We start from the raw sequence: 20,197 nt of genomic DNA on the forward strand, positions 1-20,197 counted from the left end.
ATTTTCAGCACTGATATTAAATTATTTTCACATAAGTAACCACTAGATGGCAAAAGTGCTCTGCAGAAGCCTAGGTTTAATCTAAAGTACCAAATTCTGTGACCTTAACAAATGTATAATTGAGCATAGAAAATGCATGCTTTTTCATGGCAGGGATATTGTGATAAATAATACTTATATAGGTTATGTATGTTAATGTAAAAGCAATGGGTCCAAGTGCAAGAAAAGAGTGTCAGAAGTTTGACATCTATGTTGATGATAACAATGGTGAAGATGAAACCACTGAACAATTTACAGATTCTTCACTTCACAGAAATTAGAGGATTGGACTGTGTTTGAGTGTACGCATGTGCGTTTGTGTATCTATGTTTGACTACAAAGGCTTGACTGTGTTCATGCTTTTATGCATTTGTGTGTTTAATACACCCAGGATCCTAATTTGTGGCTCTTTCTCAGAAGAGCTCATCTGGCCACTATGAAAGGAGAAAAATCGTTTGTGGGGTCAATGCTTAGTTTTAACTCACACTGAAAATATTCACAGACATTAAGGGTGAGTATGAAGACTGCTGTGTTTCTTTTGTCTGGAAACCCCAGGAGCCACAGCCAGAGATTAACCATTTTATTTCATTTTTAATGTGCAGCATTGGAGGGAATAGATTGAATGACAGAGCATTGGTCTTGTTTGCCATCCTCTGGACAAGCACTCTTTATAGCTGGGTTATAGCCATGCACATGCACCCCTTTTCTTTTCTTTCTCTCCGTCATTATGCAACTCCTGTCACGTGTCTGTTGAGACAAATCCAGCGCACAGAGGAAACAGATTCAGGCTTGCCTCTCATTTCTGTAGTGTTTTGGTCCACAGGGAAATAATCCCATTGAGTTTATTTCAAGCTCAATGATGTGCTTGAATCTGATTCCTGTGTGCTGGATTTGCAGGAGAAAGGAGAAAGACTTGCTGCTATGTATTTACTATTCAAATGCACTCAAGATTGCATTTGCAGGAATTCTGTTACTGCCGTAGCTGTGGAAATCTTCATGCACACTGCATGAAGTGAACGGGTTCAATGATATTGGTAAAAATAATTCACCCAACAGTTGCACCACAAATCTCACCGTAGTTAAGGGCAGTCTACCAAGAAATTAAATAATGCTAAATGTATTTAGTGCAAAAAAAGTGTACAGAATCGAATAATATGTAGTAGGGCATAGAATTTATTTTAGCCAGAGTGTACAACCTTCCTACTAAAACAAGAAAAACATAAATCTATTATTGCGAAATAGTCTGGGAGTGCTGTACACCCCGCCCTCACATTTTAAAAAGAAAGTCAGGGTAGGCTTAGCCATTTGGGGAGATTCAGGCAGGGTTTTCCCATCCTGTTCATGGTCTGCAACGAATTACCTATGAACTTTTGGCGTGCGTAAAATCGCCGTGTTGGGCTAACATGACCTTTAGGTATCCTTGTTTCTGAAGGTTTTTTTTTCTCCCGTAAACCATACGCTTTTGATAAACGCGTATTTCTGTTAAGGAGACAATACAGATAAAGTATTACGCTAGATTGGTACATTCTTCGGTTCAACAATGTTCAGAAGCGCGCGTCTGACGTTCTGTCTTATTATTCTCGTGCATTACTCACTCCAAGAAACTCCCAAGAAAAAGAATGGCAAGAAAGGTAGGTACAGCTGATAGGCTGTTTCTTTTTTCAGTTAATACAAATGTGCTGACAGTTGAACATAACAATAACAACTGTCGAATTGACAGTTGATACTAAGCGTCTCGTTACGTGAGGCCAGATACAGTCTTCTAAACGTTTATGCTTCACAAGGACAGAAAATATGAAAACGCAACCTTTTCTTTGAAAACGAACGATTAAGGAAAACATTACAACATTGATAATTCATCATTAAAATCAAATAGCTCATAGAACGTACAAATATCGTGTTCAAAGAGCAGGTGTTATGTGGATGGGATCATTTTACACGCGAGTATGAATAAAAATATACAGGGTACATGTGTAATACATGTGATCCGGATTCCATCCAGAACATTTCTTCCGGATCCACGAAGGTAATGATAAGATTTTCCTATATTGCACTAAACGCAGTATGGATGAAACTGATTATTCATGGAAACATTTAAATTCAATATTGTGTCTAGTTCTCTGATACCAGCTTTGCTCTGATATTTCCATTTTGCTACGTGAAGTTGACTATGTTGATCTGTGTTCATCTGGCCAAACATTTTGCAAGTAAATGCACTTCAAATTGACCGTTGTCCCAGATGCAGTAATATCTATTCGGATGCGTTTAAATCTAACCATAAACATTTGATGCTTCATCCAGATGGTGGAAACGCGGCCGCTATCGAGGAACTAAAGAAACAGATAGAAAACATTGTACAGGAGCTGAACCTACTGAAAGAGCAACAAGCTCTGCAAACAGGTAGACAATTTTGACATTTTTGTTTTGGTCTGAAAATCCCATGGGAATAATAGTAATAATAATACTAACAACAGCAGAAGCAACAACAGCAACAACAACAACCATAAAAATAATATTTACAGAGTGGCAATGACTGTTCCTCTTTTGCAGTCTACTTGTGTCTTTTAATATTTGGAGCTACACTCAACCATCATGTAATATACCAGTAATGTCAGCCAGGATTAGTAGTTATGATTTCTAGAGGCAGGGATTCATTTCCTATTACATGTTCAACTGGTTTTAAAGTATGTAGAATGCAAGGAGCAGGGGGTTGTAGTATATCTCTTTCATCACAGACTTTGAAGCTAGCAGCTATAATGTCTTCCAGATAGGCCCTGTTTGAAAATAAGGATTCCCGAGGACATAGACAATATTTAGAATGTAGACAGGTGTTCCATATCACTCAAAATACTTATTATTATAGAGCACCATCTGGACTCCAGTTGTAGGTGTACTGAAACCTTAAACAAGATGTCTTGTTTAGGTCTGAAGAGCTCATGGGATGTCTTGTCTGGTTTGTCTTTGTTAGACATCATTACTGTTATCGTTAGAGATATATTGCAAAAATTACATAGTTTGTTCCCTCTCCATGGAGTGTAACAGCTGATTTTTAGTGTTCAAGTCGCAGTATACGCCTGCACAAACTTAAAGTTTTGGATGCTTACTCAGACCCCTTTCAAAATTACCTGAATCACCCTGTTTCTTTCTGTGCTGCTGTTCTACTCAGTCTGTCTGAAAGGAACCAAGATCCATGGCAAGTGCTACCTGGCTGATGACACAAAGAAACGCTACCATGCTGCGAGCGAAGACTGCATTGCCAAGGGGGGCACCCTGAGTACCCCACTGACCGGGGACGAGAATGACCAGCTGTACGAGTATGTGCGCCGGAGCGTGGGGCCCGAGGAGCAGGTGTGGCTGGGCATTAATGACATCCTGACCGAGGGGAGCTGGCTGGATCAGGCCAGTGCCACTGTGCGCTACAAGAACTGGGAAACGGAGATTACCCACCAGCCTGACGGAGAGCGCAACCAGAACTGTGCTGTGCTGTCCACCACCGCCAACGGGAAGTGGTTTGATGAGAGCTGCCGCGCTGAGAAAGCTTCTGTTTGCGAATTCAACATCGTCTAAGAGCCAGAGTTCTTTGATTTGTCGCCCGGTGGCAAAATATGGCCTGCCATACATCTACATACGCGTACATGCATGCCATACAGGCACTTTGATTACCAAAAGAATTACTATCAGAAGTATAAAATAAATATGGCCTGCCATACATCTACATACGTGTACATGCATGCCATACAGGCACTTTGATTACCAAAAGAATTACTATTCAGATGTATCAAATAATTGTGACTTCAGAATAAGAAGTAATTGCTACAAATATTTTGTTTAGAAAGGACTGTAAAGGAAGTTCAATGCAACTTATTCATATGTATATAAATAGTTAATAGGACATCTCTGGACCCTGTGCACAGTTTTTTAAAGGAGAGGAGATAGTCTGCCGTCCTTAGGCATTTTCCACTTTATTCAGACAGGGGACAAGCGAAGAGGGATCACCATACAGAAAGTGCCATAGTAGGTAATGTAACCACTGACCACACAGGAGTTGCATGTGAGTTGAGAGTTGGCTGCCCTACAGACTGCCACATCTCACCAGTGCACACCATTTTTAAAAAGATTATCACATATGAGATTTAAGAATCGGAAGAACTAAAGAATCCTGCTTTAGATTTTAATCCATATATACTGTAGAACACGTGTTTTACATCTATTTTATCGTTATATAATTTAGTTCTTTAATTTAGTATTATATCATAGTAACTATAGTTTATTTTATAGGGCTGGCCAAAAATAGATAGGCCTAAACTTTCCATGGTTTCTAATTTCTACAGGGCTACACAGGGATCTGCTAAATGTAAAAAGTTTTATTTATGCTGATCTTCAGTTTATGTTTTTGTTCCAGTGTGACTGCAGTTTAAAACATTGTGTTTCATAAGAATGGCTATGAAAGGTAAATTGAACTTTCTAGTATTAAGTACTCACCATCTATCACTAATCTGAGTTAGTTTAGGTTAATAATAGACATCCTGTTTAGTTTTGGTCAGTAATAGACATGCTGTGTCAACCATATTACAAGATTTAACAAAGCAACAAATGAGCTGATTCATTTGAAAAGTATGGAACAATACAGCTAAAGATTTAAAGGTGAACATCACTACTTTCTTATTTTAAAGAACAATTCCAGCTTATTTATGTAGGCTCAAGTTAGATGCTGGTGAGTACAGTGCTTACACTCTATATGCATTTAGATTTTCTACAGTATATTTTGTGGTCATTCATTTTACACTTTCATATTGACATTAATGTGGAATATTTCAGATTTCATTATTAGTTACATTTGAGAAAAAATATCTCCCTGATGTTAGACTAGAAAAATATTCATTTCTTAAATAATTAAAACCTTTAAACTGCTCAACAGCCTTTCATTTTATTATTATTGTGTGGATAATAGCACACAGATTTTATGTCCTATTGGAATGCTACTACTGGGGGGTTTGGTGTTCATCTACTTCTTACATTTATGTGACAGCTTATTAAAAAAATTTAGTTTTATTTTCCAAATATTGCTGATGTGTTATTGGATCTCAAAAGTAAACAGCCTTGATCAACTGTAACTGGAATTCTTAATATATGAGCACCCCTATTATGTGCTTTTTGTGATAAAAACATTACCTGATATTTAAGCTAAATGATAAAAGATCAAAAGTTAGCTCTTCATCTGACTGAAAGCTCTTCCCAACTTGCCCCCATGTGCAGCAAAATTTTCAGGCCAAAAGTTCAGGCCAAGAAAGTTCATAAGGCACATTTGTAGCAATCTTGGCAAAGGTTGACACGATTACAAGTAAATTACACGATCTTTCATTAACTTTACCTTTCTGCTAATCATAGAATGGGTCAATTGGTCAATCTAGCGATGTCGTTGTTGAATTTGACCACTACTAAACCTTAGTTTACATACAGTGTATTTAAACTCAAGCCATTTATTTATTTTAAAGTAAAATGATGTTTATTTATTCTAGCCAACAAAAATCACAAAGGTTAATCCTGTTTCCACACATGCCAAAATTTAAAACACATTCTTTTTTTCATAAGATTTTTATATAAAAATACACTAATGTCCAGTAAAACATGTATTAAAATTACATTACATAAATATTTCACAGCAATAAAACACAGAAAAGCTAACTTTCCTCATTGTGAGCATACTGAACTTGGTTCCGTTGTGTTTGCATCAAAGGGGTGAAATGCAGACATTTCCTACATACCATGAGCTTCGGTCAAAGGGGTGACCTTTGCTTGCTTTTGTGATTTCATATGTCAAGACAGGGTGGATTTCAAATGGGATATAGTAGTTAGCCAGATACATTTCAGAACTTATTTTATAGAAAGAAATATGATTGGATAAAAGCCTAGGTAACTTCAAAATATTTCACAAAGTCAGCCAGCTAACTCCTTAACCTGCTTGTGAAATACCCCCATATGATAACCTTTCCTTAAAAACACATTGAATCGGGAAGCAAGAAAACATCTCATTCTTGGCCTTCATATAAAGCTCAATAGCACACACTACATTCCTGTAAATAACAAATGACTTGTTAGTGAGTTTGAAATCTCATCATAAAGTTGAATCAAGTCCTACTGAAATATAAAAATCTATTGCCAGTAAAACAAAAAAACAAAGACACTTTGCTCCCAAAATGTAAAATGTGACAATTCCACCCAATTGAGCTCAACTTTGTAACTGAACATTTATTTTGGAATCAGAGTACTAGAGAAAATACAACTGTTCAAACAAGCACAGAATATCAGCAAAATACAAATATTATGGTAGACATTTCGAAATAAATAACTATGCTCAATCGAAATAGAAATAAAGAAAATAAAAACATTTCAATATAAACAACTTACATAAACTTTCTTTGGCCAAGGGTGGTGACCATAGCGGACCAACACATTCAGAAATGCAAATAAATGTCAATTATGGCACGTGCTGGAAGCAACCCAATGATGAGAAATAAGAATTAGTCACTGCAAACACTCCCAACATTTACTTAATTGTTCCATTTAGTATCTGAAACCCTCTGTTTTCCCAATTTCTTCAACTTTATACACCCGTTTTGTTTTATATTTACTATTACTCAAGAAATTCAAGTGTTGCAGCATTAAGGGGTCTGAAATGTATTTCAAAGATTTAAAAATAGATTTCTAAAATGTGGATGGGATTTGTAAAGAATGTAGTGCAAAATGTTTCAAAAGTGAATTTATATAAACGTAAAGAGGCATTAAATAGACAAATTAAAATAGGTTTCTCTGCATATTTTTACTTGAGCTCCACGTTTAAAAAAACTTGCCGGATATTAAAAAACCTCCGAAGTTACATTAGTCCAGTGGAGGTCAGTAAAAAGACGGCTATGATAAAATGTGGTGTGTGTGCGTGTGCGTGTGCGTGTGCGTGTGCGAGTGCGAGTGCGAGTGCGTGAGTGAGTGAGAGAGAGAGAGAGAGAGAGAGAGAGAGAGAGAGAGAGAACGAGGCATGGTGGGTGGATATTATCATTCTGGAACCCTAAAGCCCATACTAGGAAAAAGTTAAATTGCAAGTGGAGAAATATTTTACGTTTTATGTAAATTCCTTACATTCCTTACATTTCCCTGTGCACCTCCCAGCACACACATATACTGTGTACACACAAACACACACACACATCCTCCCTTTTCAGCATTGCTCTGGCTATGGTCATTGTTTGCTGTCAGCGCCGGGAGTGAGGGAATGGGGAGAGGGGACTCCATTGCTGCCAGGGCTGTACACCTCGTTTTCCACCATGTGTTCCTCAGGGGTCAAAGGCTTGTGCTGCATGGGCAGGGCGCTTTCAGACGGGTGTATGAAAGGGCGGTACACGTCCACTTCAGGGGCCCCGATCTCCGGAAGCTTCTCCTGCCTGCGGATGTGAGGCAGCAATGGAGGCGGGGCTTCCGTGGGCCCAGTGAAGGATCGGTAAATGTCCACCTGTGGCCTGCCCTCAAGGTCGGTGACAGGTGAGGGCTCATCAGAGCCCTGCAGTAGGTGGCCATACACCATGGTGTCCTCGATGGACGCGTAGATGTGAGACTCGTTGTCTGCACGAGATTTAGGGAACGGGTAATGTCCCGGGACGAAGGAGACACCATTGGGGTTGTAGATGGAAACGTTTGCAGGCGCCTGCGCTTTCTTCTTCCTGCAGAAACACAGAAATGGGGCAGTGGGTCAGCAAGCGCACTACAACCACAGACTCACTAGGTCACCACAAACACCATAATCACATACTCATCTGGTCAGCACACACAACAAGATAAGACACTCAACTGGTCATCACACACCGGGATCACACACTCACCTAATCACCACACACATTACATTACATGATTACCACTTATACACTCACCATGATGACGGACTCATCGGGTCACCACACACCACAATCAAATACTCACTTGGGGCAAGTATACTGAGTTAACTGGATAACTGCACTGAGTAAAATCCAGAACCCTCCCAAATCTGAAACATGGACTGAAGTAAAAAGCTGTTCCAGGTTTTACTCACCGCAGCTAACTTAGTAATCCTGCTTTGTGATACAGGCCCCTGGTCACCACACACTGTTATCACACACTCACCTAATCAACACACACAACCACACACTCACCTAATCAACACACATACAACCACACACTCACCTGATCAACACACACAACTACACTCACCTGAACAACACACATACAACCACACACTCACCTGATCAACACACATACAACCACACACTCACCTGATCAACACACACAACTACACACTCACCTAATCACCACACATACAACTACACACTCACCTGATCAACACACATACAACCACACACTCACCTAATCAACACACACAACCACACACTCACCTAATCAACACACACAACCACACACTCACCTAATCAACACACACAACCACACACTCACCTGATCAACACACATACAACCACACACTCACCTAATCAACACACACAACCACACACTCACCTAATCAACACACACAACTACACACTCACCTGATCACCACACACACCAGGATCATGTACTCACCTGATCAACACACATACAACCACACACTCACCTAATCAACACACACAACCACACACTCACCTAATCAACACACACACAACCACACACTCACCTGATCAACATCCAACCTACCTATGATCACCACACACACAACTAACATCAGATACCCGAGCACAAGGAGCAACACCACCCCAATGACATACCACAGATGATCCCAATACCACCTGAACACACACACAAGAAAAGGCCAGAACATCACCAATCCCCCAATCTTCTCACTGTTCCTACTCTGATATCAGCTTTTCATACATAATTTGTACTGTTGAGCATGAAAATGAGTATGAAACTTGAACATTTTCAACAGTTCATGGAATCACGCAAATCCATTTTACCAGAGTCATTCAAACACAAGAGGTACACTGCACTGCTACCACAAAGTCATTTACACTGCTCTTCTCCCACTGAGTAATATACAGTGCTCTACTATCACTAAATAATGTGTAATGCTCTAAATCGTCTTGTTAAATCTGAAATTCTGTGTTGCAGATGATTTAACCATTTAACTGCCAGCTGAGCTGCCAACTGAACCACTTGGTTGAGCGGCAAGTTCAGGGACTAAAAAAACAACTGAGCATTTAAGAAATAGACTTTGAGATAACATCACACTAGCATTCATGACTCCAATTACAGCCATCACTTAAGGTAATGGTCTGTGGTGAACATTAAATGATACAGCACATTTTCTGTGATGCGATTATTAAAATCACAGGATAGTTAGAATAGAAATAGCCATAAAAATAGACTAAACATACTGCTTACAATAAATATGAGGAATAAAAAATAAAGCAGCAGAAGCAAAAATAAGAACTAATACTACTACCACTACAACTACAGCTACTATCACTACTACTACTACTACAATTACTACTACTACAACTGCTGAAACTACCACCACTCCAACTGCTGAAACTACTACCACTCCAATTACTACTACAATTACTACCACTACATCTGCTGAAACTACTACCACTCCCACTACTACTACAATTACTACCACTCCCACTACTACTGCAACTACTACCACCAGGGCTTGACAATAATTTTCTGGCTTACCAGCCACTGTGGCTAGTGGATTTCCAAAGTCAGTAGCCACTCAGCATTTTCACCAGCCAAGCCCCCCACCCCCAGCATATAAGTAATTGGACAATGTAACTGCATGCATTTGTTTGGGCACAACATTTTATTTGAACAGAAACCATTACAGCTATTTGCTCAGGTTGGATAGCTGTAATGATTTCTGTTAAAATAAAATGTCATGCCCAAACAAATGCATGCAGTTACATTGTCCAATTATTTATATTCAGGAAATTATTGGCTTATTTATTCGCATCTGCCGACTTTTAGCATATCCTATTTATAGGTCATTATGCAACATAATTGGACATAATTCTATGAAAATAGCCTAAGCATGTGCTAATGCTTTATGTAAATATGCAATCTGTTTACAGTGGAATGAATGGGAAATGGTTCAGGATTTGGCAATTCTATGTAAATAACCCAAAAATGCGATAATCTGTTATGCAATTAAGTAGATTCTACTGTATTATCATTGACCTACCTACACTGTTTTTGTCTATCTGTGCAGATTTAACAGAGAAATAAAATACTGAAAAGCCTTTAATGTTATTTAAGGTATAAGTAACACCAGTGACAAAAAAGATGGTGCAAGCATTTTTGAGTGATTGTATACAAATAATTTAAATACAGTAAGATGGCATTTGTGTGGATCAAGTAAAAAAGTTAATTAATATTTTAAACTAAAGTTTTGAGTGACAAAAAACAAATGCAATTGAAGGCATGTTGCAATTCCAAATACCACAATTATATTTATATTCTAAATGTAGCTAAATACAGGGAGACAATACATTGAGTTGATGATGGCAGTAACGCTGGACAAACTGCAGACGCAGTTACACAATGTCACCACCCAAGCCCTGTTTTGAGCCAGGAACAACCCTGTTGTCAGTGCGGAGAACGTAGAGTACACATGTATCCACCATTTTAAGCCATATTGATTATACATGAACAATTTATTTGCAGTGCAAAATAAATTAAAGCGACTTTGACATCATGCACGTGCAGTACATCTGTAAAAGTCACAGAACTGTCTGTGGTTGAAGTTCATGATCCTTCACCAAACCATTGCTGTTTTTTGTGTTTTCTAAAACTTTTACTGCTGCCACTACTACTACCACTGCAAACACTACTACAACCGTAATACTACCACCACTACTACTACCACCGCTACAACAACATCCACTACCACTATTACTACTACTGCGACAGCTACTACTACTAATACTACTAGCAAGAAGACGAAAAAGATGATAATGCTCACGGGTATTCTCCTGCAGTGTAATCTGGGAGAGCACACTGAAGACTCCTTCTTCTGACTCACAGCTGGACATGTTGAGGTAGAAGGTCTCTGGGACACTGAGCTCAACGGCAGCATTCTCGTCCTCCCGCCGGCTGAACATCTCTTCACGGGAGCCCAGCGTCTGCACCTTCATCACTGTGTGTCGACTGCTGCACTTGGGCTGGTTGACATCGAGGAACAGCAGGTTGGCACGGTATGCTGGGGGCACTTGAACGATCCACGAAACCGTGGAGTAGGCATCCATCCCGCCTGGCCAGTTGGGTGTGGCTAGGAGGACTGGCACACCCTTCCGGGGTACGACTGAAAAGATGTATCTCTCTAAGAAGCATACAGAGGGTTGTGTTAAGTGCAGCTTGAAATTCTTTAACAAATTTTACATACGTATCCTTACAATGCTAAATGCCTGAAATGGACACTATAAATGCATTCATGCGGTAACATTTTAAGTGTTGTCTGTTTAACCCATTTGGGTTACATCAAGTCACATCAGGTATTGTAGCTCCCTTTATAGGAACAAACCAATACTCAAATAAGGTACATGACCACTGTAAAGCTTGATCACTCACTGTATCTTGAAATATTCAGGCTGACTGAACTCTCATATTCAAAGGTCTCAAATTTATTTTTTGCCAAAGCAAAAGGTGGCATTTCCTCTATACTTTCAAATTCATAGTGTCTTTTTTATAGTGGACATGCATATATCTGATCTACACATCTGAGATATGTGCTCTCTCTCACACACATGCACACATGCACACCACACACACACACCCTGCATTGTTTCCTCACTGTTAGCCCACTGCAATAAAAGCTGGCTGCTTAGCATACTCCTGTGGCCACAATTTAGGCACCTGATTAGGGAAATCACAGAGATTATAAAAGAAACACAGCATTTAGACTGTCTCCTCTTCTGAGCTAAATTGCACTTACCATCAGGTATGGTGGCTCAGGCATAAACAGAGGATTGTGGGTTAAAATTCCCCACAGAGTAGCTAAATGGGTTCTAGCTAAACGAGAGAACTGGTTTAATCAGCTCAGCTCTGTGTTCTCTTTTCTTCCTCAGCTCTATGAACAAAGTCCATTTCTTTTCAAGCCAGTTACCACAGCAACCTGTGGCATTTTCTTAAAAGGATGGCGCTATTACAGGCATGTGCCATGTGTGCCGAAAACTGAATAATGCAATGAAAGATTTCTGAGCCCATCAGAACAGCTCAGGTTACACATGGGATGTGATGAGAAATCAATTATGAATGATCGGAAATATCAAGAACAGAGCGTGTTAACAAAAAAATTATATAATAGCACAAAACAGTATTATAGTACAAAATAGTATTATATTTAGCAAGGCTATACACCGTGCAAGGCTTTGTATAGCAAAAATAGGACTGCAAAAGAGCTATGGAAGAGGCAATCTGTTTCAATGGTCCGGGTTGTACGTCTCTACCTGAGATCTCTTTGTTGAAGGAAACGTTGAGAAAGGGCATTGAGGCCTTGCTGAGGCCATTTCTGGAGGTGGGCGTGGCAATGACAGACACGTTGTAGTGGATCTGGATCTTCTGAATAGGGCCAACTGGGCAGTAGGTTCCGACAGTGTCTCCGTTCTCCTCCTTGACTGTGAGGCTGAAGCTGGCATTGCAGGGTTGTTCTCCCACTAACTGGCGCAGGTTGCCCGTAGGCTGCAGCAGTTCCACTGTTCCATGCTGCGGGGGACGCAGATGCCAGGTGATGCTACGTAGGGGTGTGGGCAGACACGGCGGCAGGGCGGGGGCAGAAAGAGACACGCTGCTCCCCAGGCACTTCGTCAACTGCTGACACTCTGACAACACCAAAGTAGGCAGTCGCATTACACGATCACATTTTAACATTAGTCCTGAAGCCAATTCTAAAGATAACCATCTGTAGTTGAAGAGAGATAAAAGAGTGAAATATAGATTTTGCATGTCATAGGCATGTAGTAATATTACGTGTGTAAATTCAGGTCACAACACAGGAAATGAGTCAGAAAGTTGCTTGCAGACAGTGAATATTAAACGTACATGTGCTTAAAACTTTCAAAACATCTGTATTGACAAGACTAGGCAAGCCTTATTCAACTGGACCCTGGATACAGCCGGTGGGGAAGATATCTGTCAGAAACTGGAACCTTGGACCAGTGACTATTTGTTCGTAAATGTTGCTGGATCCTTTTTTCAACATAAGTTTGCAGACGATACCTCTTTATTTAAAGTCAAAATTATATCACTTTTTATTTTTGATCTCTAATATTTTTAAATCAATAACACAAAAAGTCTATGAATCCCAGGTATGGTGAGCACCATACCTTTCCATACTTAAACGAGGTCTTTGGCTATCGATAGCCAAGTAAGCTAGCTTCACAATAAAATAGACGTTAGCAAAGTAGTTAGTTAGTCATCGATAAGCTTTCAGCTAACCATTAAATGTGAGCTACATGTAACTAGGCATTGAGCTATTATACAGAAACTAGTTAGCTAGCAACCAGACTAGCAAACATATTCCAGTGCTTTGAACTTATCCAACAAATATAGAATTTGCTGTAGGCTATTAACACAATAGCTAGCTACCTACAAACACCATTTCACATACACAATTGTGCTGTTTTTCTGTCCTTCAAAATGGTCATACTACCTGCTGTCGCTAGTCGCTTAATACTCCCACCAACTGCATGCCACTGCCTCTCGCACATGTTTCAACAATGGATTAATACTACCACCTACTGCACACCACCACTTGCGTATATTTCAACAATGCAAGCGACTTAGCCAGCCCCTCAGTAAGAGACTGTTCTTGGCCAGCCATTAGGGTCCAGCAATAATCGTGTGATCTTGCAATCCAATTTTCTGAAATAATGTAGGCTGCTTCACTCCCAAAATCCAGCACATACAGCTTTATCATATATGAGAATCAAGTTCTTATGCTTTTCCATAAAAGACACCAGTACAAAACAGAATAGAATCACAGTTTTGCCACAATAGCCTATTCTCTGACTTCAGCATTGACAGCAAACCAATACGAGCAGTAATTTGATATGTGTTGTGTGGTTGGCCCAGCCAGACACCGAGAGACACAGATTTCCAATTGGCCCAGTCTTACTCTGGTGCATGTTTTGTATGGACTGAGACAGGATTGACAGAGAAAACTTACCAATGGTTTTGTTCATGGTTAGTATGAGTTCTTCACTCACACAGCCTGGGAAAGATAGGTTGTAAATATTTCCTGAGGCTATCTTGATTGTCTCCTGGACAACAGAGTCCTTTTTCATTCGGCAGTGTGAGCTGGGGTCTTTCTTCGCAATGGAGAGTACGACTCCTTCTTGCTTTTGCAGGTCCACAGCACAAATTGCTGGAAACACATAAAAAATACACAGTTACACACACACACTCATGTCACATTCTTCCTATGAATGCAGGACTGTGGAAAAGATGAGAAGGAGGAGATCAATTTTTTACTTTACACTTCACGCTTTATGCCAGAAGAACAGGCTTAGCAAAAACATGCCCGAGGTGCTTTGTATTGTATAAAGTTACAGAATATTTTGCAACATAAGACACCCTCATAACTCTGACACCATAACTACCATCAGGAAATCCATCATTCTGAAGTAGGCTCATTTCCTGGTTAAGTGCCTGTTGGCACGGTGACGCCTCAACTTTGGAAGCCCCCCCCACGCCCCCGAGGCACAAATCAGGGGTGGAGCCAGAGTGAGTCACAGCTGTCTGGGCCTTCCAGCATATCAGGTGCCCTTACAGAACAACCGTGCGAGTATTCACGTAGTCTTCATGCAGTGTAGCTTCAGCTTTTCAGGTCCTTCCCGATGTCATTCCTACAACTGCACTGAGCAAACTATGATGCATGCAGAACTGAAACCACATCAAAACCAAAAAACCATTCAAAAACCTATTTTGAATTTGTATGGTGTGAAAATACTATTTTACTGCTAGTAATTAGGATCAATCAAGAGTTTCTTTTTTAATGTTCAACTAGCACAAAAGCAGAACGTTATTTCCAAACAGTACATTTCAGCACTCAATGGTCTACCTTGCATGACCACAGAGACCTGGAAGTTCAGGGTGAGGCCAGGTTTGACCTTGGTGTCCATCTCACAGTTCCTCAGAGTCAAGGAGAAGTTCCCTTGCCTGTTGGCAGGCTGTGGATCCCGCAGAGTCTTGCCGATGAAAATATTGCCAGTCCTGTGGTACTCCACCGACACGTCCTTCTTGATACACTGAGGCTCTGTGTAATTCAGGAACTGCACGGTGTAATTGTGCAGTGACGGGACTTCGAAATCCCAGGTCATCAGGTCATCATCGGGGAAGCTGACAGGGTAGTTGGGAGAGAAGAATTTGGTAGCTGATGACCCGGAAGGCAGCACCACTTTAACTAATGCAAGAGCTAGAGGACAATAAGGTAGAGAAAGAAGCAAGGGTTAGATATCTGTTTTGTAGGACACAAGCACAGTTGACGAGTAGATAAAGATAATGGCATACAGCTCTAATATGTGCCTTAATGAAAAGCTTTAGCATACAGCTATAATAAGTACAATAATGTGATGTGGCATACAGCTGTAATAAGTGTGAAAATAATACGCTTTAGCATATGGCTAAAATATGGATTATAATACCACTATTTAGTATACAGCTGTAATAAAGATGTACTTTGAATGAATGTACTTTTCCATACTGCTATAATAAATGTGATAACATGGTGTGGCATACAGGTGTAAAAAGTGTGATAACCTACTTTGGAGTACAGGTTTCATAAGTGTGAGAACATGCTTTGGAATACAGCGGTAGTAAGAGTGATAATAATGTCATTTGGCATGCAGCTGTAATAAGTATGACAATAACACAATTCAATAAACAACTATAAGTTTCAGTAATCTCTGGTGAGCACCCCCTGCAGTAACCCCTCCCTGCTCACTTTTGATCTCTGGGCCAACAGACACCTTGAAGGTGGCGGGGTCCAGGCTCTGCCCCCCTGGGACCTGCAGCACCACCTGGCTCTGGGATAGAGCCAGGATGGAGGAGATCGTGCCGCTTGGGCAGAAGGTTCCGATGGCAGTCGTTCCGGTGGACTGGTTAGTCACTATGGTGTAGGTGTGCAGACCTGGGCACGTCTCAGAGGGCAGGACCTGCCTCAGACCCACACCAGTGAAGCTCAGACGGAAGGACCTCGGGCGCTCAGGCTCCAGATCCCAAGTGAAGGTTCTGTTAAAATCCTGAAACTGCGATGGTTCGCTCTGGATGATGTCCCCACTGCAGGAGGTCCCTTTGCAAACTGTGGCAGAAGAAGGGGAATAATATACTGCACTGTAACATACTGCCACATATCAATACTGTACACTACATACCTCTCTATCACATGACACACAGGCATAATTCAGTATATTACAAATTGCATAATCACAGTATACCAAAGTGGATCATGTAAATGCTGCACATACACTGATCATTGTATATATATGCTTAACATACAAACTGTTCTTTTAGCTAGGCCTTTATCGGCCAAAGGGGGAAACCCAGAAGTAGCTATTCCTATGGCCAAACTTATGCTCCTTCCATTCTCTATACCAGTGCCCTAACTAGTTTGTCATGAAGCAGACGCCACCAGTGTCCCCTGTCACTCTGAGAACCAGATAAACTTGCGTATTTCTGCAGGTCCAGGCACAAGCCCTCACCAATCTTCCGGTTTATGTCCACAGTGAAGAATTTGTGTGGCTGGGGGCAAGTAAACTCCACAGAGATTCTGTTGGTGCCATTGATGGCCTCCATGGAACACCTTTTGATGGAGCCCTCTGTGACGCACACAGTGCAGTCTGGACCCGTGGGCCCCTGCCTGGAGATGGTGACCCTCGCTCCCTGGTCCAGAGTTAGGGACACAGTTTGGCTCTCTAGACAGAGGGAAATGGTGTTAATGGTGATCAAACTTGCCAGAATTAAATAGGGGTTCCTGTAGTTGAAAAACATGTGATACTCGATTGAACCGGAGGCCCAAGTTAAGACGGGGGTGTCAGACTTAAGTCAGTGGTTAAGTCAGGGCTGCAGTGTCTGCAGGTTTTCAGTGTGTTTCAGCATTAGCGATTAAATTAAGTCATTGATTGACTAAAGAGTCCACACATCTTGTTCTCCAGGCCTTAATTGGCAGCAGATTGAAAGGAAACCACAAAGACCTGCAGACACTAACTGCAGCCCTCCAGGACTAGAGTCTGACACCCCTGAACCCCTGAGTAAACTGTTACCAGGTCACAATTAAATAGGAAAAAAAAACAAATAGCATTTTTTATTTTCAGTATTTTTTAGTTTCAGGCACAACAAAGGTCCTGTTTCTGGTTGAGTTGGCATAGAATGGTGCCCTGGAAGATTTTTATTTTTTCAAAACATGCAAAGGTAAAAAAACATTTACTGTACACTAATGAAAACAAGCACATGTATCTAATCCAAAAGGTTTGTTTCCAGTTTTCATAAAACATTTAAACTCAGCTAGATGGACTGATATGCCGCAGATATCATATTATTTGAGGGTTTGAGTAAGCTGGACCAGCCCTGCCTCACTGCTCTCCAGCAACAGGCCCCTGTAATCTGCCTGTGCCAGTGACATCAGCTACATCCCATACGACAGCTGCAGCAGCACAGCTGACAGACTGCAGAGAAAACTAGCCATTTTTGGTGAGGGGTCAGAGTAAAACCGAGGATCGGATCCACCTATTCACTGGATTATGCCGAATTCTCCTCCCGTACAGATTTGCATATCTTCATCTCTGATTAGAACTAAAAGCAATTTTATTGTTCCACAGCTTCTGAACAGCTACCATTCCGCAGTTTGTGATTATGAAATGAGAATATAAAAATCAGAGTGCATCTGTCTAGCCCATGTGTCTAGCTAGATTTAAAGGATAATCTTTTTTGTCCTTAGCAGCACTGAAGGATATCAAATACAATCCTTTTTTCACTCATATCTTTCAGTAGGTTTAAATCCATTTGGTGTTTCCAGCACTGGCAGATGGAGATTGTAAAAGAAATCACTGAGTGCTGGAACTGAGCCAGTGCGCTGGCTCTATACATACTTGCCTCTTCTTCTCCCCAGGGGCGTTACAGCTGTAGTCAGGCAAGAAAAACCCCTTTCTCAGCCACTATTTTCACTGCCACTAAACAGTCAATAAAACAGTCAATGAGCTATAAAGCACACAGGGTTGTTTTTTTTTTACCTTTTGTCAAGCTTGGTACTTAAATGGGTAATTGCACTTTAGCCACCACAGTGGTCTAGAGGGAACAAATACTCACAGTAGGAGATTATTACTAGTATTATTCCAATACACCATGCATCATTATTATAGTACAGCATCCATAATTTCTATTGTAACTGTAATAAAGAAACAGGACATCTCTGACAGGTAACACAACAAAAGCAGAGTGAACATGCAGGTGACTGGTCTTGGAAGGAGATTTACAGATACTGTAACAGCCACTTTCACACATGATTAATATACACCTGGTTTTAAACAACTGCACCTGACACTGGTTCAAAAAGCCACAATCCACCATGCACTTGATTATGGCAGATATATAGAGACTATTTGACAACAGACATAATACACCAAACTTAGGCTCCTATTTATACAATAATTGTACATACTCTTGAAAAACTGAAAAACACTTCTGTTTGAGTTATAGTGACTGAAGCCTGATGATACAATGTTGTACATGCATTACAGTGACACAGATGATTTTACTGATGTGTCCCATTGATCATTTCAGGCATGGGAGGCTGACTTGTAATGTCCAGCCACAAACACAGTTTAATAGGTATCCTTTGCTTACAGCCACCCACAGGGACAGGCAATCGTCTTTTTGTCACTGCACATTGGTGCTGTTGCTGCTGTAGATGTGAGGAACTAATAATATCAAAAGTCTGAGTCTTCTTTTAGCAGCTTCCAGTCCTGTAGTTCTAACTACTGAACTATTGAAATGTAGACCTTTTGATTTGAGTCTTCTGAGCCACCATATTTCCTTCACAAGCGAGTTGCCATGTAGCCTACAGTTTGATTTGCAGCCAGGGTTACTGAAGAACTATTGTTGAATGTGGCCACAAGGTTCAATTAGCAACATCTTCTGTATGTATAATCTTTGCCGCGCAAAATAGGCAGTTACAAGAGACAAACAAAGCTCATTCAGCAGATCAGTTGTACACAACTGTTGATTGTTGTTGCAATCTTAAATACACACCGCACAAACAGAACATGGGTAATTCAGCTACTGTTAGCTTTACATGTCTGTCAATGTTTAGAAGTATCATAAAAAGTAAAACATTTTTTGAGATTAAGTAGTTCTGTGAAAATACACGTTGCGAATTCACGTGTTTAAATTTAGGCCACAGAATAAACTATCCCGGTGAACGCTGTAGGCCATATTCTTGCAAAATAAACACAAAAAGACACAAACGCTTGCACAGTTCACGCGTCCACATTCCTTTGTTTCAGAATTCTTAAAATTACTTTCGATACTAATATAACACATACATTATTTGTCACAGTTCGATGTTGCTATAGCCAATAGAAATAAAGCCCAACTGCGCTAGCGCCTCAAATCCGCCATTGCGTTGTTCTTACCTGAGATATTTAGAACCACCGATAGGAGCAGTCCAACGAGCAGAGGAAACCAACAAGCCATTAAAAACAGGAATTTAATTCTGCTTCCCTAAGTCACCACCGTCTAGGAAACTTGAATGAGTCTTTAATGGGCGATGCTCCTGTAGCAGAGGCAACAATCCGCAGCTTCGCGTTACGGCCAACAAACCAGGTGTACAGTAGGCCTATGTCCTTTCAGCTTCCTGGTGCGTAATCTTTCACTCAGGTAAAGGAGTGTACAGAAGGGCGTGTCTTTACCTGTTTCTCATTTCAGCTACGGCAATTCACTGCTTAATTCCGCCCAAAACGGATTGCTTCCGTTGGTAAGAAACATTAAAAACTATGACCATGGTCATTTTAGAAAGATACACATTTTGAGACTTACAGTGGGAGAAGATCAAGGTGCTGTGAGAATCATTTATTTGAATGAGGTCTCCAAAGAGCTTAATCTCTTCGCCTGTGTTCACTAACCTTTATCAAATCAGAGAGCCCAACTGAAAAAC

General features: G+C 40.6%; 2 protein-coding genes across 2 annotated transcripts; one reads left to right on the forward strand and one right to left on the reverse strand.

The window, feature by feature from the left end:
• The first annotated feature begins 1,258 nt into the window (after positions 1-1,258).
• clec3ba (C-type lectin domain family 3, member Ba) lies at positions 1,259-6,025 on the forward strand. The gene is made up of 3 exons (XM_064343936.1): positions 1,259-1,670; positions 2,341-2,439; positions 3,206-6,025. The coding sequence occupies exons 1-3, from the start codon at positions 1,580-1,582 to the stop codon at positions 3,604-3,606; spliced, it is 591 nt and encodes a 196-aa protein (XP_064200006.1). The 5' UTR covers positions 1,259-1,579; the 3' UTR covers positions 3,607-6,025.
• A 237-nt stretch (positions 6,026-6,262) lies between these two features.
• LOC135259965 (CUB domain-containing protein 1-like) lies at positions 6,263-19,935 on the reverse strand. The gene is made up of 11 exons (XM_064345377.1): positions 19,677-19,935; positions 16,749-16,961; positions 15,992-16,348; positions 15,110-15,463; positions 14,216-14,413; positions 12,498-12,869; positions 11,015-11,371; positions 10,898-10,971; positions 10,235-10,253; positions 8,604-8,637; positions 6,263-7,751 (listed from the first exon to the last, which is right to left on the reverse strand). The coding sequence occupies exons 1-11, from the start codon at positions 19,735-19,737 to the stop codon at positions 7,274-7,276; spliced, it is 2,517 nt and encodes an 838-aa protein (XP_064201447.1). The 5' UTR covers positions 19,738-19,935; the 3' UTR covers positions 6,263-7,273.
• Between the last annotated feature and the right edge of the window lie 262 nt (positions 19,936-20,197).

This window comes from Anguilla rostrata, chromosome 1 (genome assembly GCF_018555375.3).
Source record: "Anguilla rostrata isolate EN2019 chromosome 1, ASM1855537v3, whole genome shotgun sequence".
Taxonomy (NCBI): Eukaryota; Metazoa; Chordata; class Actinopteri; order Anguilliformes; family Anguillidae; genus Anguilla; species Anguilla rostrata.